Source organism: Panthera tigris, chromosome C1 (assembly GCF_018350195.1).
Source record: "Panthera tigris isolate Pti1 chromosome C1, P.tigris_Pti1_mat1.1, whole genome shotgun sequence".
NCBI classification, from domain to species: Eukaryota; Metazoa; Chordata; class Mammalia; order Carnivora; family Felidae; genus Panthera; species Panthera tigris.
This window is the reverse complement of record NC_056667.1, coordinates 91,106,122-91,133,456: the sequence shown is the minus strand read 5'-3', so window position 1 is coordinate 91,133,456 and position 27,335 is coordinate 91,106,122. Positions and strand designations below refer to the sequence as shown.

Here is a 27,335-nt window from a genome sequence, read left to right as displayed (position 1 = left end):
CATCAGGGATATTGGCCTGTAGTTCTCTTTTTTTACTGGGTCTCTGGTTTAGGAATCAAAGTAATACTGGCTTCATAGAATGAGTCTGGAAGTTTTCCTTCCCTTTCTATTTCTTGGAATAGCTTGAGAAGGATAGGTATTATCTCTGCTTTAAACGTCTGGTAGAACTCCCCTGGGAAGCCATCTGGTCCTGGACTCTTATTTGTTGGGAGATTTTTGATAACCGATTCAATTTCTTCCCTGGTTATGGGTCTGTTCAAGCTTTCTATTTCCTCCTGATTGAGTTTTGGAAGAGTGTGGGTGTTTAGGAATTTGTCCATTTCTTTTAGGTTGTCCAGTTTGTTGGCATGTAATTTTTCATAGTATTCCCTGATAATTGTTTGTATCTCTGAGGGATTGGTTGTAATAATTCCATTTTCATTCATGATTTTATCTATTTGGGTCATCTCCCTTTTCTTTTTGAGAAGCCTGGCTAGAAGTTTGTCAATTTTGTTAATTTTTTTCAAAAAACCAACTCTTGGTTTCGTTGATCTGCTCTACCATTTTTTTAGATTCTATATTGTTTATTTCTGCTCTGATCTTTATTATTTCTCTTCTTCTGCTGGGTTTAGGCTGCCTTTGCTGTTCTGCTTCTATTTCCTTTAGGTGTGCTGTTAGATTTTGTATTTGGGATTTTTCTTGTTTCTTGAGATAGGCCTGGATTGCAATGTATTTTCCTCTCAGGACTGCCTTTGCTGCATCCCAAAGTGTTTGGATTGTTGTATTTTCATTTTCGTTTGTTTCCATATATTTTTTAATTTCTTCTCTAATTGCCTGGTTGACCCACTCATTCTTTAGTAGGGTGTTCTTTAACCTCCATGCTTTTGGAGGTTTTCCAGACTTTTTCCTGTGGTTGATTTCAAGCTTCATAGCATTGTGGTCCAAAAGTATGCATGTATACTTATGAAGGGCTGTTTTGTGACCCAGTATATGATCTGTCTTGGAGAATGTTCCATGTGCACTCGAGAAGAAAGTATATTCTGTTGCTTTGGGATGCAGAGTTCTAAATAGATCTGTCAAGTCCATCTGATCCATTGTGTCATTCAGGGCCCTTGTTTCTTTATTGACCGTGTGTCTAGATGATCTATCCATTTCTGTAAGTGGGGTGTTAAAGTCCCCTGCAATTACCACATTCTTATCAATAAGGTTGCTTATGTTTATGAGTAATTGTTTTATATATTTGGGGGCTCCAGTATTCGGTGCATAGACATTTATAATTGTTAGCTCTTCCTGATGGATAGACCCTGTGATTATTATATAATGCCCTTCTTCATCTCTTGTTACAGCCTTTAATTGAAAGTCTAGTTTGTCTGATATAAGTATGGCTACTCCAGCTTTCTTTTGGCTTCCATTAGCATGATAAATAGTTCTCCATCCCCTCACTCTCCATCTAAAGGTGTCCTCAGATCTAAAATGAGTCTCTTGTAGACAGCAAATAGATGGGTCTTGTTTTTTATCCATTCTGATACCCTATGTCTTTTGGTTGGTGCATTTAATCCATTTACATTCAGTGTTATTATAGAAAGATACGGGTTTAGAGTCATTGTGATGTCTGTATGATTTATGCTTGTAGTGATGTCTCTGGTACTTTGTCTCACAGGATCCCCCTTAGGATCTCTTGTAGGGCTGGTTTCGTGGTGACAAATTCCTTCAGTTTTTGTTTGTTTGGGAAGACCTTTATCTCTCCTTCTATTCTAAATGACAGACTTGCTGGATAAAGGATTCTCGGCTGCATATTTTTTCTGTTCATCACATTAAAGATCTCGTGCCAATCCTTTCTGGCCTGCCAAGTTTCAAAAGAGAGATCAGTCACGAGTCTTATAGGTCTCCCTTTATATGTTAGGGCACGTTTACCCTTTGCTGCTTTCAGAATTTTTTCTTTATCCTTGTATTTTGCCAGTTTCACTATGATATGTTGTGCAGAAGATCGATTCAAGTTACGTCTGAAGGGAGTTCTCTGTGCCTCTTGGATTTCAATGCCTTTTTCCTTCCCCAGTTCAGGGAAGTTCTCAGCTATAATTTCTTCAAGTACCCCTTCAGCACCTTTCCCTCTCTCTTCCTCCTCTGGGATACCAATTATGCGTATATTATTTCTTTTTAGTGTATCACTTAGTTGTCTAATTTTCCCCTCATACTGCTGGATTTTTTTATCTCTCTTTTTCTCAGCTTCCTGTTTTTCCATAACTTTATCTTCTAGTTCACCTATTCTCTCCTCTGCCTCTTCAATCCGAGCCGTCGTCGTTTCCATTTTGTTTTGCATTTCGTTTAAAGCGTTTTTCAGCTCCTCGTGACTGTTCCTTAGTCCCTTGATCTCTGTAGCAAGAGATTCTCTGCTGTCCTCTATACTGTTTTCAAGCCCAGCAAATAATTTTATGACTATTATTCTAAATTCACTTTCTGTTATATTATTTAAATCCTTTCTGATCAGTTCATTAGCTGTTGTTATTTCCTGGAGATTCTTCTGAGGGGAATTCTTCCGTTTGGTTATTTTGGATAGTCCCTGGAGTGGTGGGGACCTGCAGGGCACTTCCCCTGTGCTGTGGTGTATAACTGGAACTGGTGGGCGGAGCCGCAGTCAGACCTGATGTCTGCCCCCAGCCCACCGCTGGGGCCACAGTCAGACTGGTGTGTGCCTTCTCTTCCCCTCTCCTAGGGGCGGGATTCACTATGGGGTGGCGTGGCCCATCTGGGCCACTTGCACACTGCCAGGCTTGTGGTGCTGGGGATCTGGCATATTAGCTGGGGTGGATAGGCAAGGTGCATGGGGGCAGGAGGGGCAGGCTTAGCTTGCTTCTCCTTAGGTGATCCACTTCAGGAGGGGCCCTGTGGCAGCGGGAGGGAGTCAGATCTGCTGCCGGAGGTTTGGCTCCACAGAAGCACAGAGTTGGGTGTTTGCGCGGAGCAAGCAAGCTCCCTGGCAGGGACTGGTTCCCTTTGGGATTTTGGCTGGGGGATGGGCGAGGGAGATGGCACTGGTGAGCGCCTTTGTTCCCCGCCAAACAGCTCTATCGTCGCGGGGCTCAGCAGCTCTCCCTCCCGTTGTCCTCCAGCCCTCCCGTTCTCCGAGCAGAGCTGTTAGCTTATAACCTTCCAGATGTCAAGTCCCGCTTGCTGTAGGAATACACACCATCCGGCCCCTGTGCTTTTGCCAGCCAGACTGGGGGCTCTGCTTGGCCGGCGGGCTGCCCCTCTGCCCCAGCTCTCTCCCGCCAGTCCGTGCAGCACACACTGCCTCTCCGCCCTTCCTACCCTCTTCGTGGGCCTCTTGTCTGCACTTGGCTCTGGAGACTCCGTTCTGCTAGTCTTCTGGTGGTTTTCTGGGTTATTTAGGCAGGTGTAGGTGGAATCTAAGTGATCAGCAGGACGCGTGGTGAGCCCAGCGTCCTCCTGCGCCACCATCTTCCTGTCTCTTCTCCTGTATTCTTTAAGAATTTTAACTATCTTGGGGCACCTGGGTGGCTCAGTTGGTTGATTGTCCAACTCTGGATTTTGGTTCAGGTCATGATGTCATGGTTCATGGGTTCGAGCCCTGCATCGGATTCCACGCTGGGTATGAAGCCTGTTTGAGATATTCTCAATCCGTTTCTCTGCCCCTCCCCAGCTTGCTCTCTCTTTTTCAAAGTAAATAAACTTTAAAAAAATAAATTTAAAAAAATGTTTTAAATAAAAGAATTTTAACTCTTTTTTGCCTCTTGAGTTCTTATATCCTTATTTTCTAGAAATAAGGGATTTACCATATCTTCAACCAAAGTCAGTCAGAATGTAAGCTGAAAACATGTAGATAAGATCATAAAATTATCCTTAACTGCTTGTCAAGAAGAGGTAGTCTTAGTTAAATAATCCCTGGTGCTACTGTCTCTTTGCCTTGTGTGAGCCCCCTTCAGTCCCACTCCTTGCTCTATTCTGCCAGTCCCTCAACCCCATCCTGTACACACTGTCCTGAGGGCATCCGTTTCCTCCACTTTCTTGCCTCTACTCTGATTTCAGTTGTACTAACCTTAATTCCCATTTCTGAAATACACTACTTCCTTATGACTTAAAAATCCATTTTAGTGGTTATTTGTAAGTGTTTTTCTTCACATTTATGTAAGCATTTTGGGTTTCGGAGCACCTTACAATGATCTTATGATCCTTAGAGTATAGTTGTGCAGAAGCATTGAAACAGACCAAATGCTATGCCAACCGAGGTCATGCTAGGCAACATTCAAGTTCTTAAACCTTTAAAACTGGCTCGGATTTTAATATATAGCTTATGTATACTATATATAAGCTTTTATGCATAAGCTTGCTTGTCTTACCTGCAAGTTTCCTGCTATTTTGGTTCTGTGCGTTCAGTGTTGATGTGTATCAGTCACGTAGCTGGTTGTTGTCCTTGTCCCCGATTATGGGCAGATGAAGACATTCTCATTGATTTGTAGCATAGCAGGAAGAACAAGGTCACAATATGAGATGAACGTTTAGCATAAAACAAACTGCACGTTCTAGGAAGATGAGCATCTTGAACCACCTTAATACGGTCACTGTAACTTAAGACTTCTTTGACAGTCCTTAATCTTATGGCTTTTCCATGCTCTTCAGCAAAAGAGCAGGGCCAGCATATTCCTGTTTCCTTTCCATCCTACTAAGGAAAGGGCATGCTGTGAAGTTGGTGTGTGCACCAAGGTACAGGGAAGAGCTAATGCGAGAATTGGCACCTTGATTAGAATTTCCTCATTTTCTGGCTATGACGTGTATTTCCTGCCTGACGGAAAATTACTTGCTTATCAGGAAAAAGGTAAAATTCTGACTTCTGAGATACTCTAGTAAACTGCCTAGTACAATTTATCTGCTCTTTATTTATGCCATTAGTAGTCTAGTTTCAGGTAATTTAGTGTGATTATTGTTAGCTTAGCACCAGGACACCACTAATTGACCAAAGTACAGATCTACATTTTTATGTCCCAAGGACATGAATCATTACTTTATCCCGTCAATAAAACATTAAGCACTTGGATAGTTTTATTTAAAAAGTTAAAGTGACTATAATGAAAATGAGCTGTACATATTTTTATACAAGGAATAAATTACCCTTTAATAAGTAGTGAGATAATTTTTTTTTTTCCCCAACAGGACAGTGACAGTTCAAGTCAGATCTGAAATTGCTGTTTCCCATGCACATGGCTTGTCTGTCTCTCTCTCCTCTTCTGTCCGCTTCTCTTTCCTTCCCTTTTCGTTTCCCCTCTCTCTCCTCCCTTCTTCCCCTCCACTTCCTTTTCTCTTTATCATCCCTAGTAGCAGGTTGAGAGTTTGAGGGCATTAGCATTTCCTTGAATGACAAGTCTAGCAACAGTAGGGATTTTAGGTTTGGGGTGATTTATTTTTGGTCCTGTTTTCTAATTTCCTTTAACATTTTTTTCCTTAAGGAACTTGTAAAAGTTCATCGGAACCTAATGCAAGAGATTCATGATTCCATTGTAAATAAAAATGACCAGAACTTGTATCAAGTTTTCATTAACTACAAGGAAAGGTAACTTTTAAATTTTAAATTTTGTGGCTATCAGTTTGTGATTATAGTGAGGGTTAGTATTAAAATTCCTCTGGGAAACACCTTGGTGGCTCAAGAGTCAGTTAAACATCTGACTCTTGATATAAACTCGGGTCTTGATCTCAGGGTCATGAGTTGGACACATTGGGCATGAAGCCTACTTAAAAAAAAAAAAGTAAAATTGCTCATAAATAGCTATTTCTACTGTCCATTAAGTTACTATCTGGGCAGTAACTAGAACATAGGACAGTTAATCTCAGGGTGGTATTTTGAGTTCTGTATGTGGATCAGGAAAAAGGAAGGGGGAAAGTAAAGGATCCAGATGTTTGCCTTGCAAATCAGAAGTTCAGGTTATCGACCTTTTACCTCTGAGTTCTGTAGTTTTCAGGAAGTCATTTTAATTCTCTGGCCTCCTTTGCTCCATCTGTAAATGTTAGGGGTAGATTAGCAGGTGCCTAGTGCTTGTTCCAACTCTCATATTTTATAATTATCCATTTGGGATTATTAGATTCACGGCTGAAGGAAGTTTCCCTTTCTAAAAAAACAAAAAAAAAAAACAAAAAAAAAAACCTCTTCTGAACAACTCACGTTAATGAAAGTACCAAGGAATTTCACTTAAAATATCATTCTCTCTCTTAAAATTAAGCACTGTAGTTCCTACTGCTAAGAAGTGGCTAATGAATTGCTTTGCATCAACAACAGTTAAACATGAACTTATGAGTAGTTTTCTTTTTCCCCAATGGAGAGTTAAAAGAAACGATAAATTACCCAACCTCTCTGCAAAGTGCCTATATTACTGAGGAGCTATGGTTCCTGAAGCAGGCTCAGACTCCATGTAGTACAAGGTACCTTCTACCCAGCACACTTCAGGTCGCTCCTTCAATCACAATTTTCAGATAATGTGTTTTCCTTTATTAAAAAGTAGGAAAGATTAGGTTTATTGATGAGTGGAGTCATGACTAGTGAGGACAATAAAATTGTCTGAGTTAAATTTTTCTGAGTATGGGTAAACAGTAGAACATTCATCTTTACTAGGAATATAAACAGAAATTTTTAATTTTGTTTTTGTGATATTCATGTGTACTTACCATAAACAGTTATCAAGCCGGTTTGTAAAATCTACCTGCTGAAAAAATGTATGGGAAATTAATCTCATTCAAATTTAGAAATAAAAATTAGTCCTTTTAATAGCATATTATGAGTCTATGTGTGATTTGTGTTAAAAAGAAACAAGAAATCAGAGGCTCAGAGAGATAAGTAATTTGCCCAGTGTCACCTAGCTAGAGGTGCAGGACAAGTAAGATTTACTTTGATTCTCCCTAACTGTGGTTTTAAATAGATGATGGTAATTCTGCCTCTTCCCCTTCTACTTTATTTCTTTTGTCCTACAAATTTCTCCTCTTCTTCCCTTTCAGGTTGGTTATATATGGGCAGTACTGTAGTGGAGTGGAGTTGGCCATCTCTAGTTTAGACAACATTTCTAAGACAAAAGAAGATGTAAAACTGAAATTAGAGGTACTGTTTATTTTTTGTTAGTTTATGAAATAAAGTAAGATAAACCTAAAAGCAAGGGGAGGGGAGTGGGGAATGGGCAAAATGGGTGAGGGGGAGAAGTATTTACAGGCTTCTAGTTACAGAAAAAATAATTCCTGGAAATAAAAGGCACAGCATAAGAAATACAGTGAGTGATATTGTAATAGCAATGTAACGAGGCAGAGGGTAGGTACACTTGTGAACATAGCATCATGTAAAAACTTGTCAAATCACTAAGTTGTACACCTGAAACTTATGTAAAGCTATATGTCCACTATACTCAAATAAAAAAAGAATAAGAAAAAATAGATCTATTTCTTTGCAAGATTAGTGCAATAGTACATTTTTCCATGTATTCTAAACATAATTTTATGTCAGTTTTATAAAATATTTAATAGCTCTATGAAATAATATGATAGTAATAATATAATAGTAAAATCTGAGACTCTGGCTTTGTGTTTTACATGCATTATGTCATTAGGTCCTCATGACTCTATGAGATATGTACAATTAATTTTCTTCTCTTACAGATGAGAAACCTGAGGTTCAGAGAGAGATTATGAGTAATTTGCTCAGGGTCACCTAGGTAGAAAGAAGTACAGGATAAATAAGATATATGTGAGATAATGTACATGCAGATGAAAAATGTTTATTAAAAACGTAAGACATTTAGGATAACGTGTATAAGAAGGGTATGGATATTGCCCATAAGAAGAAAGACAGGACAGACACAAATAAGATTAAGTTGTATGTGACAAGCAGTAATCGATAGTGCTCCATGAGTGAGATTGAGCGATCACCTCAGCACAGGTAGAATGTGGAAGATTTCTCTGAAGAGGTAGTATTTGATTTAGGTCCCCAAGGGAATGGGAGGAGTCTTGACAGGTGAGATTCCCTGGAGAGTATTCTGACCAGATAAGCATGACTGACCAGATGAATGTGGAAAAGTCTGAAAAATGGAGAGTAGGTCAGAATAAACAGAGCACGTGGAACAATGGAAAATAAATCTGGAAATGGTGGTCAGTTTTTTTTTGTTTTTTTTTTTACATCATTTTTCTTTTTCATAGGAGTTTGCAATTTTAGGGAACTTTTGAAAAAGATGATGTGTTAAGTGAGTAATTTTCTCAAATAGATTATCCATATATTTGAATTTTCTTAAATGTTGAGTACAAACGTACAGTCAACTCTTAAATGGCTGTGTTTGCCTTACTTGACACTGTAGTGTCCCTTTTGCTGTCTTTGTTCAATTCAGCAGTGAGGTCAGGCGATGAAGGGAAAAAAATGAGGCAGATGACTTTCCAATTAGAACTCCTTCATTGTTTTAGCATATTTGGTATGATTTTATAACTTTCACAAAGGGGAACTAGTGGTTAGAAAGTTTACACATCAGCAGGCTACCAGGTAACTGTCCTCTCTACCATGGATCATTTTTCCTTAGATCTTAAAAGCCTTTGATGATGTGGACCTTATGTCTGCTGGTGGCTTGAATCACCACTAAATAACATCCTGATAACCCTGTTAGTGTAAAAGGTTCCTGCTCCTCTTGGGAGAATAGAGCCTCAGAAGCATAGTGCTATAAAGTACTTTGACTCCAATTAAATTATGATGGTAAGATAAAACTCTACAACTTACACAACTAGTTCGTAACAGAGCTACCATTAGAACAGATGCCATCAGTTCTACCGTTAGAACTTTATATATATATAAAGTTCTGGCTCCAGAAGAGAGTATACAAGTTGTTAGTCATACTCCCATTGTACTCTCAGTATTGTTTGGATATTCTTCTCCCTTCTTTCAGAGTCACTGTCAAAGTCCGCCCTATGACACATGACATACTCTGGGCCTCTAGGAACATATTTTCTATGGTCATTATCCATCTGAGGGAGAGAGAGAACCTCAGGCTGAGTTTGAAAAGCTCAGGGGGAGGGGCTGCTGGCTGCCCATTTTTTTGCCTGAAAAGGTACTACTACTGACTAGTGGCCTGATTGGCAAGTATTTAATCAGACATTGTGACACCTCAACAGATACTCTTTGCTGGGACTGTCCTCTGCAACTCCTGGTATGATAAAGGGGAAGCTGCCTTATTCTTGGTGTCTCTGCTTCCTTCGCGTCTTCAGTTTGTGGTGATTTTTGCTCCTGTTGGTCTTTGTCTTTTTCTTCTCTACTTTGGAACCAAGATAACATAGGGCGAACAGTAACAGAATCTCTTTATTTTGTTCTCTAAGCTGGCTCATCCCGATTCCATTTATTTTCTTCTCAGTTAAAATTGGAGTTTGGTTAAGCATGTCGCCGGATGTGTTGGAAGACTCTATTCTACCCTTTATTTACTTTCAATACTAATAAGCATTTTACACCTCAAACTTAGACCCCCAGTTGTAGGAAATGCCTGCAATGTTAGTTTCTTTACTTCCTGCGCCTGTAACTTAGAACTTCAAGGAACTTAATTATTTCCCCAACAGTTTTAAACTGACTTCCATAACATAACAAAGCAAAATTTAAATGTATAACATTTCTGTTCCTAACACTGTTAAGATGGCATATATATGCATGAAGTGTAAGATACAACCTCAGTTCTAAGGAGCTTAAAATGCAGCTGGGGCGATGAGAGTCATTCATTACAATAATCTTAACAGTTTAACCTCCTATTTGAGACCCATGATCCAGAACTCTCTACAATCTGTAGAAGCAAGAAATCAGTTGAAATAGTTATTCTTCCAGTGAACTGCAGCAGTTGACAAGACATGAGCTAACATGTCCCGATGTGTCCCCAGTTCTTGCTTAAGACCTGTAGTCAAATACTCATTAAGTCACTATGGTCATTAGAGTTAATGGTGTTTACTTTATAGCTCCTGATAATATATCCTTCCATGTGCCAGAAAAGTTAAGTGTGGGCAAAGGGGAAACAAACCATGAACAAAGCAGTGTTTTCTTGAATGCAACTCTTTATGAACTGGAAAATTCCTTGGTTTGGGATGTACAATTGTCTGAGGAGTTTGGATTTAGTTTCTCACTAATAATAATTTTATGGAACTTTATTGTTTTAAGACTATATCACAAATATGTGAGAAACAGTAAAATCAGAAAAGCAACTTGTTCAAGGTTATACAGCCAAGAGTTGCCTAACTTTGAGTTCAGGCTTTAGTACTTCAAATTCAAAGTACTTTCCTTAAAGTTATAGTTAATGTTAGAAGAGTGAACACAAGTCAGTACTATTTTTAGATCAACTTTAAAGAAAGAAGAGTGTGAGATGAAAAAAAAAAACTAAAATTTGAGGCTTTTGAAAGTTTGAATTCAATAATAGGTTTATACTTTAGCAAATTTTTAGACTCAATCATTCCATTTCATTCAGTTTAATAAATATTAAGCAAGCACTAGATTCTTAAAGCTGTAAAAGACAGAATATATTGGGGAAGATAGTATGTACAACAATCATTAAAATGTCCACAAGGTACAGAGAGCACAATTTTGATTGGGATTATTACAAAAGGCTTAGATGTATAGTTCTTGAAGAGGATGATTAATTTTGTTGGAAACTGGACAAAGCACATGGCGGTTGGAGAGAAGAGAATGAACAAAGTCATGGCCATGGCAAAGGCACATGGCTAGTTTGATAAGTAGGGACTTGTTCTTGATGCCAGGCCCGCAGCCTAACTGGGGGTGGTTGGTGGAAGGTAGAGCTATAAAGGTAAGTAGAGGAAGACCCTAGAGGGACACTAGGAAAAATAATTTTCATTGCATAAAACAGTTGTACTTAATGATTCACTTTAGGATTGAAATGCTACAAGGATTATTTGTTGTTGTTGTTTGTTTTTTAATTAGATACTTTCTATTTTTTAGAAAGGATTATTAATAAAAGCAACAAAATATTTATTATATAATAACAGTTTTGTTTATGGCCTCTGCATCTTTTAATGTTGGCTTTATGACTCCCTTTGATAAAGCAAAGTTTTTTTAAAAAGTTTTTAAAAAACATTTCATTAGGAATGTTCCAAAAGAGCAAATAATGGAAAATTCACTCTTCGAGATTTGCTTGTGGTTCCTATGCAACGGGTTTTAAAGTATCACCTTCTTCTCCAGGTATGTAACTTAAAACTATCTGTTTTGTTTATTCATTTAACCAAATGTTCATGAAGCACCAATTATGCTCCAGGTACTCCATGTTTGGGGCCATATCCCCCTATGATTTTCAATGGTTAGTATAACTAAGTGGGAAATAACAGAACAGCTGGAAACTTTTTCTTCCTTTAGCAAAGATTAATTTGTTATCTTCCACAAAGTCATATTTTGTGTCCTTCAAACAGAACTGGCATCCAAAGAATTAGGGGGAAAAAAAGGCAAAATGAAAAGATCCCTTTAACCAAGTCTTTGGTTAGCTATAATCATTTATTAGAATCTCACTGTTGTAATACACTTGAATTTTGGCAGGTTAAGTGTTTTTGGACTTTTTGCCTTATAGCCATAAACTGAAGAGAATTGTGTCACCTTCTTTGTTGCTTTCTGCTAGGGTAAATTATAATAAGACTACATTTATTTTGAAGTGATTCTTTTTATAACCACGAAGCTTATGGTTTCCACAGTTAGTCCTCTAATGAAGGTGGAGAGTCTTATAAATTTAATTTGATAGCTGTACCAGGAGGCTCATTAGTTCTGCTCCAAGGAAATGTCTCACAGTATTAGTCTGTCAACTCTGCTGATGCTTGCAAAATGTCATTTTAAAAAGATCTACTACCTGTATGTGAAATATAATTTTGAGTCTGCCGTGCTTTATACATCTTGTATATTAAATTTCTTGATCTGTAGTTGCAAAATTATTAGTCATCTCTATTTTTGTTCTACTGAGAAATCAGAAGAATTCAAGCCCTGATTATTTCTTTAAAATACATTAAAACATTTATGAGACCTAAACTCAAAGCAACTTAATCAAATTGGATTTTATGAAAAAATAATAAGGAAGACTTAAGCAATCTGTTTCTGAGACATCATGGAACTAAAAAACATGTCCAAAATAAGCTAATAATTTCTTTTGTAACTTTGGTATGGTCAAATAGCAAATGAAGAATTTAAAAGGTGCAGTTTTCAAGAAACATCTATCTTGGTCATTTATAAAGTTTTAGACTTATAGAAGTATAAAATATGGCAATACCTTTTTGAAATTCAGACTTTTTCCTTAATTTCTCTTGGATTGTTTTCTATTTTAAATTTCAAAAGAATGTTTAGTTCTATGATGAATTTTTTTAAATAGGAAAATTTTTATTTGGGATACCATATGAAGATAAAAATTCTACAAATGTTTTTCCATCTTGATAGTGTACAATGTATTTATCTAATGTTTAGAAATTTGTTGAATAAATGTGATATTAATTTGAACATTTCCTACTTATTGCTATACTTTAGTGGGGAAATGATTTTTGAAATGCTTTATGATTTGAAATTACATATTTATAAAATCAGAATGAAAGTGGAGGATTTGAAACTTTGAGAATAACTTACACTCATTATTTGATAAAGGAAAAGCAAAAATCAAAGTAAAAGAATATTACTTGGACAACCTTATACTTAACAGATCTGATGTCTGTAGGTCCTCTTTATAACTAGAAACATTATTGGTATTGAAGTCAGCAAAAATTTTTGAGTGGCTCCCTGTTTGACAGACAGGATTAGGCATTCATGATATTAAACAGCACCCCCTCCCCCGCTGCACTGATAAAGCTCATTGTTTAGGTAGGGAAAATGAAGTGTAAGCTGCCAGGTACCTTATGATATGATAGGTATGCAGAAAGTATGGAGGTAGTACAAATAAAGGTCTAGTTAATTATGCCTGGGGAGGATGGGGACTTGTAGAGACCTCTGTCGTAGAAAGCTTCGCTGTACAGTGATTGTTGATCTGGCTGTGCAGGGAACAGTAAGAGTTCCTTTAGGTGCATCAGAGAGGAACAGCTTTCTAAGGAGAGCAAAACCACATGCTTAATGGGATCAGCTGTTAGAATGTATTTTGAGAATTGCAGTTAATTTAGTATGGATAGAATATAGGTGGTTTGGGTGGAGTTGTTGGGGTGGGAAAGAAAAGTTGGGAGAGTTTGGCAGAATTCAGACCATGAAGGGTCTAAGAGGTGTAGTTAACAACCTGAAGCTTTTGCGGGCATTACAGAAGTCTAAAGAGGGTAGAGACAGGATCTGAATTATATATTGGAAAACTAGCTTTGATGTCAGTAAATAGCTTGTAGTCCAGAGAGGCTACAAGTCAGAAGATTAATCAGAAGCTGATTTATAATGACCCATGTGAAAAAGAGTAAGGGCTTGCACCAATGTAGTGGCAGTGAGGATGGTTTCCAGGGAAAAGATAAAAGTATGTATCAGCAGAACATAGTATGAGAGAGGGGTGCCTGGGACACTTTATAGGTTTTGGCTTAAGTGATTCTACTGGTGAAGGTGCCTCATTCAATAGAATGTAAACAGGAACCAGAAGAGAGTTGTGGGTGAAGGTGCCCTAAGTTGGGAGTTGTTGGGTTAGATGGGCTTGTGAGATAACCAGGTAGAACTATGTAGGTGGACGGAAGAGTCTGGAACTCAGGCATGAATTCTGGGTTGAGCACATTCCTTTGAGAGTGATTGTCTTATTAGTGAGTGTGTTGACATTATGGCGACGGTTGTGATAGAATTTGTAGAATAAGTAAAGTAAGAACAACAAAAGACTAAGGTGAAAATCTAGGAAATAGTAACTTTCCAAGGTACAGATAAAGAAGAAAGTATGAAAGACTAGTGAATAGGCAGAAATTTAAGAAGGACTCAGAGATAATAGCAGCCAACAAGTGATCCTAATTGTCTCCAAAGCCAAGGGAGAGGAGTAGACATCAGAATCAGTTGGCAATGAGAGGATCTTTCATGACATTTGGGAAGGATGTCAGTGTTATCGTGCGGGATAGATCAGGTTCATCTTTGAAAGGAGAGTGTTTTCAACCATCGTCTCATGTTCTTTTGCCGTCTGGTTGGTCTTCTTACAGATAGAGCTATTTTTATGAAAATAGAACCTAGTTAAATTACATCAGACTTATTACATTATGGTGCAAATAGTATTAAAAATGTTTTAGTTTTTAAATGTTCTGTTTCTCATATTTTGGTTTTAATTGATGAAAGTAGCACTAAACTGTATCTTCCAAATAGGAACTGGTCAAACATACCACTGATCCTATGGAGAAGGCAAATCTGAAACTGGCTCTTGATGCGATGAAGGTAAGGCAAATGTACCATGAACTTCTTTGTGTTTTTTATCCTTGCTTAAAAAAATGATAGAATACAAACCGCTAATACATATGTATGATATGCTAATGTATATTATGTGTGTGTGTGCGCGCGCGCGTATATGTATTTGTATGGTTTTGTATTAGGTGGGGAGAGCTGAGTATTTTTAACTGAAATAGATACCCTTGCATGGATTTAATTGTTAGACAAAGACACATAAAACCAAGAGGTATATTAAAATAACTTGTTATTTATGAAAGTATGACAACCTTTATAACCACTGGGAATGATTTAATATAAGGGTTTTATTTCACATTCTTTTTGTGGTTGCTAATAGAAAACTGTCGGCTTGTGTAAGCAGCAGGTCAGCTGGTGACTTCAGAACAGTGGTGTGACTTATTTTCCTCGAGTGAGGATATCTGCCTGGTTTACCCTTGTGGATGCTGTGCATCAGTACAAGTGGATTTCAGTCTGGGTTTCTATGTCTAGGTAAATCTGAAAATCAAGAACTACAAGTGGACAAAGGCAGACTTTTAAACATACTGGGGAATCTGTAAAACCCCAGTTTATATTTTGTGCTGGACTTTGACTTTGAAAGAAATATTTGCCCCTAACTTAAAACATAAACAAATATTTGTTCTTAAGAACAAAATGCCAATGTGACTGTCATCAGAGCAATGCTAATTACTGTACTTGATCTTAGCCAAAAGGCCCAGAAGCAATAGAGCAAAATGCTAATTACTTCTCCATGTCCCTGTGCCAGTTTCAGTGTTAGCTCCGCTATTGGGCTGATTTTAGTACCCCGTTAGGAGACATCGCACAACTATTTGTTATTTTAGAAATTCATACCAAATTTTCACTTTTTAAAGAAATCGTTAATAGATACATCCTATGGAACGTCAGACTTTCATTTAGAACAAAGTTAGGAACTGCTTTTTGTCAGAGTTCTGTTCCTACTGTTGCAGATGAATTTAAGAGGGTAGAGAAAAAAGAAAACCCAGAAAACAGGAAAATCTAGAGCACATGTAATAAAAATAGCTACTTACAGTGTGGAAAGATTAGCTAATGTTTCCTCAAATATGAGAAAAGACATTTTAAAGTAGGTGAAGAAGGCCCATGGAGAAACGTGTCCAGCATTGTTTGTTTGCTTGACTCCATTTTAGTGCCCTTGGGTTTCTGTCTTCTCCTTTTCTTCCCCTTCATTAACTCTTTAAAATTGAACTGGCTGACTTGACTGAATGCTCTCAGGAACTAATACACTAACTGGTTGCAGAAAATGGTCCAGCTGGATTCATTGTCTAACTTTTACTTTTTTGTCCCTGCTAAGCATTCATTATTGCATTGTTACCCTTATTCTAACCCATGTAAAAGTGTGATTCTCTCAAGGTCAGTTATTAACGTGTTTGGAATTTGCATTCTCCTGACCTAGTTTCCTTTTGTTCCGCACCGTGTCATAGTCTGTTTTTGTTTTTCATCCTTGCTCTTCTCCGAGGTGTGGCAAATGACAACTCTTTAGTCTTTGCAGCTGTACTGCAGACATTTTGAAATTGCTTTTGAGTTGCAGTTTTGATTGATGGGTCATTCATTTTTATTGTCATGGAAAAGTTATGGTGGTTACTTTTACCACTAATGAAATTAATGATGTGTTTTCTTTCAAACAGTTTGCATCTCTTTTCCAGTCTTATCGTGACTTCTTTTTGTACCCTTCCCTTTATTCTTTAGGACTTGGCACAATATGTGAATGAAGTGAAAAGAGATAATGAGACCCTTCGTGAAATTAAACAGTTTCAGCTATCTATAGAAAATCTGGTATGTAATTATCATTCCTTCCAGCTTTCCTAATCCACAAATCAGAGGACATTCTACAAGTTGTTTCTGAAGCAAAGATAGTTTACCTTGAAGTTTCTGTTGTTCAGGGTTTTTTGCAATTCCTGTTTGGCAGCATCCCCGTGGATTTCCTGTGGCACCTGTGATATGTATATCGTGTCCCAGGACTTTCTGCCCTTGCTTGTCCTTCTCTCCTTAATCACACAATGACTCTTCCCCTGGCAGTCTAAATTCTAAACATTAGAGTGCATTTTTTTCTTTTCTTTCCCTTGCGCTATACATAGTCATGGCCGATTTCCTGTTAATTTATTCATCTTAGTTATATTTACTGGGTGACTGCTGTGTGCCAGACATTGGCTTGGGGCTGGGGCTCTCACTGTGAAAAACATGGTCTCTTGATTGAGGAGACACTTTCAAAATGCTCTGTGGAGATTCCTGCTGTGAACTGGGTGGGGCAACAGAGGATAATCAAGGGAATCCTAGTTTAGATAAGATGATTAGAGAAACTCCTTGAGTCATTTGCCTCTTTTTTTTTTAATTTTATTTTTTATTTTTTTAAAATTTACATCCAAATTAGTTAGCATATAGTGCAACAATGATTTCAGAAGTAGATTCCTTAGTGCCCCTTACCCATTTAGCCCATCCCCCCTCCCACAACCCCTCCAGTAACCCTCAGTTTGTTCTCCATATTTATGAGTCTCTTCTGTTTTGTCCCCCTTCCTATTTTTATATTATTTTTGTTTCCATCGATGGATGAATGGATAAAGAAGATGTGGTATATATATACAATGGAGTATTACTCAGCAATCAAAAAGAATGAAATCTTGCCATTTGCAACTACGTGGATGAAACTGGAGGGTATTATGCTAAGTGAAATTAGTCAGAGAAAGACAAGAATCATATGACTTCACTCATAAGAGGACTTTAAGATACAAAACAGTTGAACATAAGGGAAGGGAGTTATTTGCCTCTTGAACCTGAAGAATAAGAAGAAAGCCAGTGGTACAGTGATCTGGGGGAGAGGATTCCAGGCAGAAGCCATAGCAAATGAAATGGCCATAGATGGGCCAGAAGGGTTGGGAATTGTGAATGAGGAGAAAAATCATGGGCTCTGAAGTGGGGGAGAGATGAGCAGGAGGTAGGGGGGGCAGGAGAGCTATGTCCCCCAGCAATGTAGGCCAGGGCACAGAGCTGGGATTTTACAGTCATTACAGGGGGAAGCTAGTAAAGGTTTCAGTCTGATTTAAATTTAAAGAAAACCCTGCTGGAAAGTTGTGAGGTGATTTCAAGAGCAAGATGGTCTTGGGGCGCCTGAGTGGTTCAATTGGTTAAGTGTCCAACTTCGGCTCAGGTCATGATGGTGGTCCGTGAGTTCGAGCCCCATGTTGGGCTCTGTGCTGACAGCTCAGAGCCTGGAGCCTGCTTAAGATTCTGTCTCTGTCTCTCTGCCTTTTCCCTGCTCATGCTCACTCATGCACCCGCGCTCTCTTGCTCTCTCATGCGCTTGCTCTCTCTCAAATATAAAATAAAACAAAAATAATTTAAAAAAAGAGAAAAGAGAGATGGTAGAGGCCTGGATTAAGCTGTGAGCAGCAAAAACAGAGATGGATGAATGAAGGAAAGATACTTTTCTTGGTGGAGCAATTTTACTGATGCTTTCTCTGAAACATCTTGAGCCTTCCTTTTCACATGTATAGTCATGTTCTCCTTTCAGGACCTCATCTGCCACCTTTCCAACCACAGAAGCTTCTCATCATCCCGTCACCAACTTGCATTTCCAAAAGGTGGACTTCTCAGTTCATTCTCTATCCCTAACTTGTCAGTATTTGCTGTTGCCTTCAGGATTCAGTCAACAATCCTTAGCATGATATTTAAAGCCCTCAATGATTTGGGCTGAAACTACTTTGCTGAACTCATCCAGCTAATACCTGCCCACGTACTTTACTTTGCAGGTGTCCTGCTGTGTCGTAAGGTCTCTAATTTGCTGTACATTTTTATAGTTCTGCCTCTGATCATAATAATGTCAGAGCCTAGAATGTCTTCCCATTACTTCCTATCATATTCCTTCAAGGTCCAACTAAAATAATTCTTTCCATAATCTCCCATTATTACTTTCTCTTTGTAATTTCATAGCACATTGCCTGGACAGCTGTGTGTGTGTGTGTGTGTGTGTGTGTGTGTGTGTGGTGAAATATATATGACATTTACCATTTTAAATTGTATAGTTTTTAACATTAAATATATTCATGTTGTTGGGCAGCCAGCCATCACCACTGTCCATCTCCACAACTCTCTTCATCTTGTAAAACTGAAGTTCTGTACTCATTAGACACTAACTCTCCATTCTCCCCTCCTCCCAGCCCCTGGCGACCACCATTTTACTTTTTGTCTTTGTGAATTTGACTACTCTAGGTACCTCATATAAATGGAATCATGTGATATTTGTCCTTTTGTGACTGGTGCATTTTACTTAGCATAATGTCTTCAGTGTTCAACCTTGTAGCTTGTATCAGAATTTCTTTTTAAAAGAATTTCCTTTTTAAGGCTTTAAAGTGTAACAGTTGTATATACCTCACATTTTGATTATCCATTCATCTCTGTGGACACTTTGGTTTCTTACCCCTTTTGGCTGTTGTGAATAGTACTGCTATGAACATGGGTGTGGAAATACACGCTCCAGTCCCTGCTTTCACTTTTTTTTGGTTATATACCCAGAAGTGGAACATGCCAATCCACACCAACACTTGTTCTTTTCTTTTCTTCTTTTTTCTTCTTTTGAAAATAATATCCATCCAAATGTGTATGAAGTTGTGTCTTATTATGGTTTTGATTTTGTATTTCCCTAATGATTAGGGATACTGAATATCTTTTCATATACTTATTGGCCGTTTGTATATCTCTCTGCAGAAAGATGTACAAAGTTCTTTGCCTATTCAAGTTCTTTGCCTGTTTTTGGATAAGGGTTGCTTGTTGAGTTATAGGAGTTCTCTATATATTCTGGATGTCAATTCTTATCACACATTTTGTTTGCAAATATTCTCTACCATCTGGAGGCTGCCTTTTCACTCTGTTGATACTGTCCTTTGCACAAAATTTTTAATTTTAAAGAATTTTAACTTACTGGGTTTTCTTTTGTTGCTTTTGGTGGTATATCTAAGAAATCATTGCTAAATCCAATGTCATAAAAATTTTCCCCTATGTTTTTGTCTAAGAGTTTTATATTTTTAACCCTTGGATCAATTTGGTATATTGTACAAGGTAAGGGTCCAACTTCATTCTTTTGCCTATGCATATCCAGTTTCCCAGAATCATTTGTTGAAAAGGCTCTCCTATCCCCATTGAATGGTCTTGGTACTGTTGTCAAAAATCATTTGACTATATATATATATATATATATACACACACATATACATGAGGGCCTATTTCCAAGTGTTCTATTCCATTGGTCTAGAAGTCTGTCTTTATGCAGGTGCCACAGTGTTTTGGTTACCAGAGTTTTGTAATAAGTTTTGAAATCAGGAAGACTAAGACCCTGACCTTGTTCTTTTTCAAGACTGGTTCCCCTATTAAGGGTCCCTTGTGATTCCATATGAATTTTAGGATGGAGTTTTCTATTTCTGCAAAACACATCTTGGGAGTTTGCTAGGGAACATCTATTTTTATACTTTCTTGCAGCAAGTAATTAATTACCTATCTGCTTCCTTTATTGGAATGTAATCTCCTTGATGTTAGTGATAATTTTCAGTCAATTCTTTTTCCCTCAGCACCTTATACAGTAGGTGTTCATAAATACTTAACGTTTTTATTGTTTGCCTCTGGGGAAATGGTTCATTGTTTTTAATCATTAAGTCATACTTTTCATTCTTGAGATCTTAGCTAAAGGAAGCCATCCTTGACTCCCTTGACCATATTAAACCCCTGGCAATGCATTTTTCCTGTACTCTTTCTTCATGGCAACTGCACATTTATAATTATATACTTCTGTGAATATTTTTTCCCTCACTGGGCACGGGGAACATTTTGCCCTGTATCTTCTACAGTGTCTGGCACACAGTGGGTGCTTAATAAGTATTAGTTGGTATATCTTTGTTGTGATTTGGATTCTGCCAGTTAATTCTTGCTTTTGGTAGCTAACTTTCCTCTTAAGACTATACATAAAATTAATTAATGTTTTCAGTGTACCTTCTAGGATGTCCAAGGGCAGACTGTTTGGAAAGCGTATCATATAGACCTGAACTTTTTGCAGTAAGCATGCTAAAAATGCAAAATGATAAAACTTATAGTGTAATAAGGTAGCTGTCCCTAGCAAATATTTCTTTGTTTTTATATGTTTACAAAAAAGAAAAAAAACCTGAGACATGTAAATTTTATGTTTTAGAACCAACCAGTTTTGCTTTTTGGACGACCTCAGGGAGATGGTGAAATTCGCATAACCACTCTAGACAAGCATACAAAGCAAGAAAGGTGAGAAAAGAGGAGCAATAGTTATTTTCAAAATAAGTGGTTAGTATCAGAAGATTGAGAAAACAGTTCTTTCAGGACAAGGGAGGGAAAAAGGAGAAGAAAAACAAGGGGACAGACCAACCTATGGTTTTCTACCATTTTCTCATAGATATGTTTCTCGGTTCTGGTATCTGTTGATTTGTCTAAGTTATTAAGAGGGATATGACAAATAGAGAATGTCAGCTGGGGCTCAAGGGACACAGTAAGATGAGAGTAGAGATAAAGCAATTGATAACTACTGTAAAAATACAATTGCTTGACTTCTCTTTTTGGTATACACTTTAACTTAAAAATATAAAATGTCCTAATAAGGAAGTCTAAGGGAGGACCAATTAATATATGTGAATATTCTTGAGGGAAATTCAGGTTAGTGAGCTTGGCCTGGTATTCCAAATTATATACGTATGATTATTAAACTGATTGATTTGGTTGAAAAGGCCATTTTCTGGAATCTTTGCAATGAGAAAGTCAGCCAGCAGGGGGCAGTGTCAGCTCTCGCTTCCAACTTGATACCCAGGCTCTACAGGTAGTTCCCAGGAGACATAGATACTTTTTAGCCTCTCCAGGAAAATTAGTCTTTGCAGGTGATGCAAGTATTAGAGCTACATGAATGTATCATTGTCATTATTATTTTTAAAATCTATGCATATTAATTACTGACAGTTTTTGAAAAGATGCAAGTACTGGTATTGGAAATAGGAATTACAAAGTTTGTTGTTCTCCCCCAATTACATTATCTTTGAAAAGAAAGAGAAATATCAACACATAAATTTAATCATAATTTTTTTAGTTTTCATTTTGCTCATACACTGCTCAATTTGTGGTTTAGGTGGTCCATAAAATCATGAGGAGCAACCTAGAGGGTAAAAGAGCAGATTCCACAATTAGATATGGGTATGAATCTTGCTCTGCACCTCACAAGCAGTGTGACCTTGAGCAAATCAATTAACTTCGCTAAGCCTCAGTTTCCTCCCTCATACAATGAGGATGAAAATAATACTTCAGTAGATGGTCCTGGGGATTTATTTTAAGTGAGTCATCTTTGTCAAAGGGATGGACACTTGTCAGTACTTTTCTGGCTGATTCCTAGGAACATCATAAGTTAACTGCTATTGCTGTCATTAGTATTCTGTAAATGTTAAGCTTTTAAATGAAAAAAAAATAATTGCTCATTATTATGAGCAATGCTTTGTGGCTAATCTCAGTTGTTCTTTACAGCAGCTCTGTAGCGTGCCTTTTCTTACTATAATTTTGTATATGTTTTAAATGGGGAAACTGAGGTAGACTAAGGCCCTACATTCAGTAAAGGGTAGTGCCGGGGCAGACACAGTTCAGTCTTTTCAATGTGCAACACTGCCTTTGTCATTAACTCAAAGGAAAAATTTGGGGCTGGTTTAATTACATTTTATCAGGGAAAAATTAACATACGTGCTTCCAAACCATTTGAAATCTCTCCCTCTCTCTCTCAGGCATATCTTCCTGTTTGATTTGGCAGTGATTGTATGTAAAAGGAAAGGCGATAACTATGAAATGAAGGAAATAATAGATCTTCAGCAGTACAAAATAGCCAACAATCCTACAACTGATAAAGAAAATAAAAAGGTGAAGTTTTGAAAATTAATTACTGTAATTTACTCATAACTTTGAATATTCCAGGAAAGCATGCTAATACATTACTATGAGAGGGCATATCAATCCAGGTGTTTTTTTCTTTCTAGAGATTTATTAGGAGTAAGCCTCTGTGAAAAATAATTAGACAGTCCCACAACTGATAATGATCATCTCTAATGCCTTGATGGTCAAGTAAAATGTGTTGGTTGTAGAAACTGATGGATGTAAAGTTAACTACAAAAATGTGGTTCTTTATAATTTGTATGCTGATATGTTATGAGAAGTTTGTGGATGATTATGGTGGTGTTTTAGTGAATTTGGAAGCATGATGTTATTACTGAATGATACATATTAACCTGCAGAATATTAATTTTTAACAGTGGTCTTATGGCTTCTACCTCATCCATACCCAAGGACAAAATGGGTTAGAATTTTATTGCAAAACAAAAGATTTAAAGAAAAAATGGCTGGAACAGTTTGAAATGGCTTTGTGAGTATTTCTACTTTTAAAAGTGCTTTTTCTACTACTTAAATCTCTTACGAATAATGAACTGTTAGTAAATGTACTCTAATCCTTGTAGCGAGTGTATGGAGACTGTGGAAACCCTTTGAGCATGAGTGCTACTCAGCTGTCTACTTGATAACTTGGGTCTCCTAGGAAAGAGGTTTTGGTGAATTTTGTCAAGAAAAAGACAGAGGGAGCTCTAACCTTCTATCTGACTTCCTTCTCATGGGCATATTTTAATTTTTTAGGTTTCAGCAGTCCATGAAAATATTAACTATTCTAATGATAAACTTTTGATTACCATCTTTTATATAGATCTTTATTTAAATAGAGATAGCTCACAAACATCCACATATCTTATTTTTAATAGAAAGATTCATTTCTTCCTCTCACTTGTGTTTGACTCATTTATTGTTTGAGTCCTAGATAAATCGCTTGATGTATTCAATGAATGTTTTAAGGGCTTGATTTCTTTCAGTGTTATTTTCTTTTATTAAAATGGAAGCTGAAGAAAGAGGTGGGAAATAAGTCCGACCTGTTTCAAAAGGAAGAGCATGAAGAGATGTAATTACACAAGAACATGCCATCATAGGGGTTTCTTTTTGTTTTGATGTTCATGGATTAAAAGGTACATAGCGACCCTTGTTATGGAAACATATAGGTCACCCTGAAATTGAAACTGTTAACAAAAGGTGAAATTCTGGAGGAAAAAAAAACCCTTTAGTGATTTGCTTCATTTGTATTCTAGCACTGCTTACCATTTGTGGACAAATTCTATCAGGCTTTTGTTCTTTTGTTTTGTTTTAAGAAATGTTCATGTTAATGGAAAATGGAGGTAAGATTAGAGTGTCTTATTGTAGTTCTGAAGTGAGAAAAACAGATTTTTTAAAGATTATTTTATCTAACATTTTGAGAGTAATGATTGTGCTGCTAAATTATTTCTAAGCTCGTAGACAATTCTGGATTTAGCATTAATCACCCCCATGAACTGGCTACATAGTCTTAACTAAATTGATTAGTTTCTCAGAGCCTCGGTTTCCTCCTCTGTAAAATAAAGATAATAATATTTTGAATTCCAGATATGTGTCTGGCAGAGTGTTAGCCAAATAGTACCCCAGTAGTCATATGACACTGAACAATAAGTGATATCTATTGTTGTCACTATTATTAATATTGTTTTATATTTATAAGACCCTACTACACCCATGAGGACTTGTAAAATCAGAAGGCATTGTCCCAGTATATCATTATCATCCTTATAACGTATTATTAATTACAATAATGAAACAAGAAAAGTTAGTAGTTATGTGTGTCGATGCCATGACTATACTACAGGGACCCCTTTGGTTGTGGCATAAATGATGAAGTTAGTGGCCTCTTCCCAGTCTCTGGTGTGCAGTCGTCTGCATCATAAACCTAGTGTGTTGTTTCAGTGAGGTTTCAAGTGGTAGATTGTCTACCTGGGTTGGTGACAATGGGCAAAAGTAGAGCTGATCTCAAGCCTTTGCTTTTGTGGGAATGATGCTAGGGCTACTATTTTCTTATGGGTTCTCTTTGGCTGTATAATCTTTAGAGGAGTAAAGAAATTTCTGCAGAGGAGGGAAGTTAAATTTCTTGTCCAGAGCAGACAGTCTCCTTGGACTATATATGACAGGCATATCAGTTAACATTTTGTTCAGTTTCCATTAATCAGCTTCACACTGGATAAAAGAGGTTCGGAAAGAAAGATGTTTTTATCTCTTTTGTGTAAAAAATCTGGGTAGGTAGTGAGAGGGGGTCTGGTGACTCCCTGGGGTATCATCAGGGACCTGGCCCAGGTCTTCCTGCTCTCCATTATCAGCATTTGGCTTCTATGCTCAAGGTTGGTCACTTTGTTGTCCAAGGCAGCTGCTGGTGCTCCACCTATAAAATAGACAGTCTAGGCAAGAGAAGGTAACCTCTCAGTTTTAAGGATCCTTTGCAGATATGCCACAAACTTCTTTTGCTAACAGTGACCAGAACTTAGTAATGTGGCCACATCTGTCAAAGGAGCCTAGGAAATAGAATCTGTATTCCAGGGGAACCTGGGTGGCTCAGTCATTTAAGCATCCAACTCTTCAGTTCAGCTCAGGTCATGATCTCGCAGTTTGTGAGTTTGGGCCCTGCACCAGGCTCTTCACTGACAGTGTGGAGCCTACTTGAGATTTTCTCACTTTCTCTATCTCTCTGCCCCTCGCCTGCATGTATGCTCTCTCTCTATCCAAATAAATAAACTTAAAAAATTTTATATTTTATTTATTTTTGATAGAGACAGAGCACAAATGGGGGAGGGGAGAGAGCGAAGGAGACACAGAATCCGAAGTAGGCTCCAGGCTTTGAGCTGTCAGCACAGAGCCTGACACGGGGCTCGAACTCACAAACTGCGAGATCACAACCTGAGCTAAAGTCGGACGCTCAACAGACTGAGCCACCTAGGCGCCCCCAAATAAATAAACTTTCAAAAAAAGAATCTTTATTCCAGGCGAGACTGTCCCTGGCTAGGGATTCCAGGTTCTCATATGGAAGACGGGGAGAAATTTGTAGTTGTAGATAAATACCAATCACTGCATTATAGGTATATACTTATAGGGGTACGTATGGATGGATTTAAATTGTTCCACCACAATAAATATGGCTGTACCACACACAGGGAAACTGGGATTATTTTTTTTTATGTTTATTTATTTTGAGAGAGAGTGCACAGGTGCATGTGGGTGTGAGTGGGGCAGGGGCAGAGAGAGAGAGAGAGAGAGAGAGAGAATCCTAAGCAGGCTCTGCACTGTCAATGCACAGCCCAAGGAGGAGCTCCATCTCACAGATCGTGAGATCATGACCTGAGCCAAAACCAAGAGTCAGATGCTCAACCCACTGAGCCACCAAAGTGCCCCCTGGGAGTCTTAATCTTTGCTCATTTTCCAGGCACTTCTACAGTATAATTAAACATCCAAGTGGCTGTTTATATTTCAGAATTCCATTGACTGCCCATGCAGATGGTGAGAGGGTGGAAGTACCTTTTTTGAGAATTGCTCAAAGTCGAAGTTGAGGGCTTCTATAAGGAGTGATTGTGCCAATTACAGCAAAGTAAAATTAGTCAGGATTTTACTAAAGCATCAGAATATTTCATTATTTCCTCCTCGCCTTATGCAGGAAAGCCCTGCTTCCAGCTTTGTAAGACAGCTCCTGCTTGTCTTGTGCTCAGGACAATAGAATAATCTAGGTAAGTCCTGAAGCTTAAGATGCTACCTATGTTCAAATTTTGCTATTTTACCCATTATCTAAAGTTCTAGTCCCTTAATCTATAAGCTATGGAGAACAAAGGAAACTAAGAAATCTGGCAGCATTCACGACAGCCCATGAAAAACACTAAGCCTTGGATACCTCCACAAGCCATCTTCTGCAAGTCTCTTTAGCATTAACATGGGACACGTAGGTCCTCCTAGAGCATTCTGGAGTGCTGCTTTAAGGAGCTCAGAGAAGGAAAGGGAGGCATTAGTAGGAGGGTGGTGGGAAATCAAGGGATGTGATATTTTAAGACTGATGAAATGCTTGCCAGTTCTATTTACAGAAGATGGCAATTCTGCTGTTTATAGGATAATTGGATCATTTTTATTTTAAAAAATTGCAAATCACCTTTAAGATGTTTAAAATACTGTTTTTAATTTAGAACATTATAAAAGACCGTAGAAAAGTTTGAATACCAATAAACAGTAAGTATCCAGTAAACGCAAATCATCTCCCAAGAGGCGACCTGAATCTCAGCCTGTGTCTTTCCCAAGCACATCCCTGTCCCTGCTCAGTAGCTGTGTTCTCTGACCTTCTTTGGCCATAACCACTTCCAGCAGTGAACCACATCAGAACTTGGCAAACCTCTGTAAGAAAGACTGAACAAAGAGAAAAGCAGCAGTGATCCACTTGGATGGGACAGGGAGAAGAATGTTTTTTTCTTTTCTTCCTGTGAGGAGAAGTGGTAGCAGGATTGACTTCTCTTGAGGTCGTTGGAGCAGTTACTGAACCAGATGATGTTGGAAGCCATATTTCTGGGGGACTATGCTCTGAAAAACATATTTAAATCTTTAGGAGGCTGATACATATACATTGCTTATTCTTACTTATTTCTAAAAGGACTTTCATCATTGTCTCTGACAATTCCATTTTAGTTTTCTTGGAAATAAGATGGCAAATACTTTTATTAGCTTAAGCTAGTTTTCATAATTATACAGGAAAATACGGATGTGTCTATAGCAGTTTTCAAAATACTGTCAGGAAGCTTATGGATATGTTTTCTCTGAATCCCTTATACCCAATGTGTTTTTAAGAATTTCTCCTATTAGATTTAAATTGATAAACGTTGTCATACCCACTTTATAGTTCAGGAAACTAGCAGTCATAGGAGTATTTGACCAAATTTGTACAACTTCAATGTCAAATCATTTATAATAGAGTTCAGGATCTCAGTTCATAGCATGTCTTTATCCATGAAGGTGCTAAAAATAAGCAACTGGACTCAAATCCTTTTATCTAAAACTAGGTTTCCTT

The 27,335-nt window shown here is 37.7% G+C and overlaps 1 protein-coding gene across 3 annotated transcripts in view; it reads left to right on the top strand.

Annotated features, from left to right (window-relative positions):
- Positions 1-27,335, top strand: part of VAV3 (vav guanine nucleotide exchange factor 3) — a 356,891-nt gene that overhangs the window by 175,424 nt on the left and 154,132 nt on the right. For all 3 annotated transcript variants that reach the window (XM_007090051.2, XM_042998088.1, XM_042998089.1), the window contains 8 exons: positions 5,442-5,545; positions 6,979-7,078; positions 11,078-11,173; positions 14,258-14,326; positions 16,058-16,144; positions 20,541-20,626; positions 22,135-22,267; positions 22,657-22,766. In XM_007090051.2, coding sequence (XP_007090113.1) covers positions 5,442-5,545; positions 6,979-7,078; positions 11,078-11,173; positions 14,258-14,326; positions 16,058-16,144; positions 20,541-20,626; positions 22,135-22,267; positions 22,657-22,766 — 785 coding nt within the window. The remainder of the gene's footprint in view (positions 1-5,441; positions 5,546-6,978; positions 7,079-11,077; positions 11,174-14,257; positions 14,327-16,057; positions 16,145-20,540; positions 20,627-22,134; positions 22,268-22,656; positions 22,767-27,335) is intronic.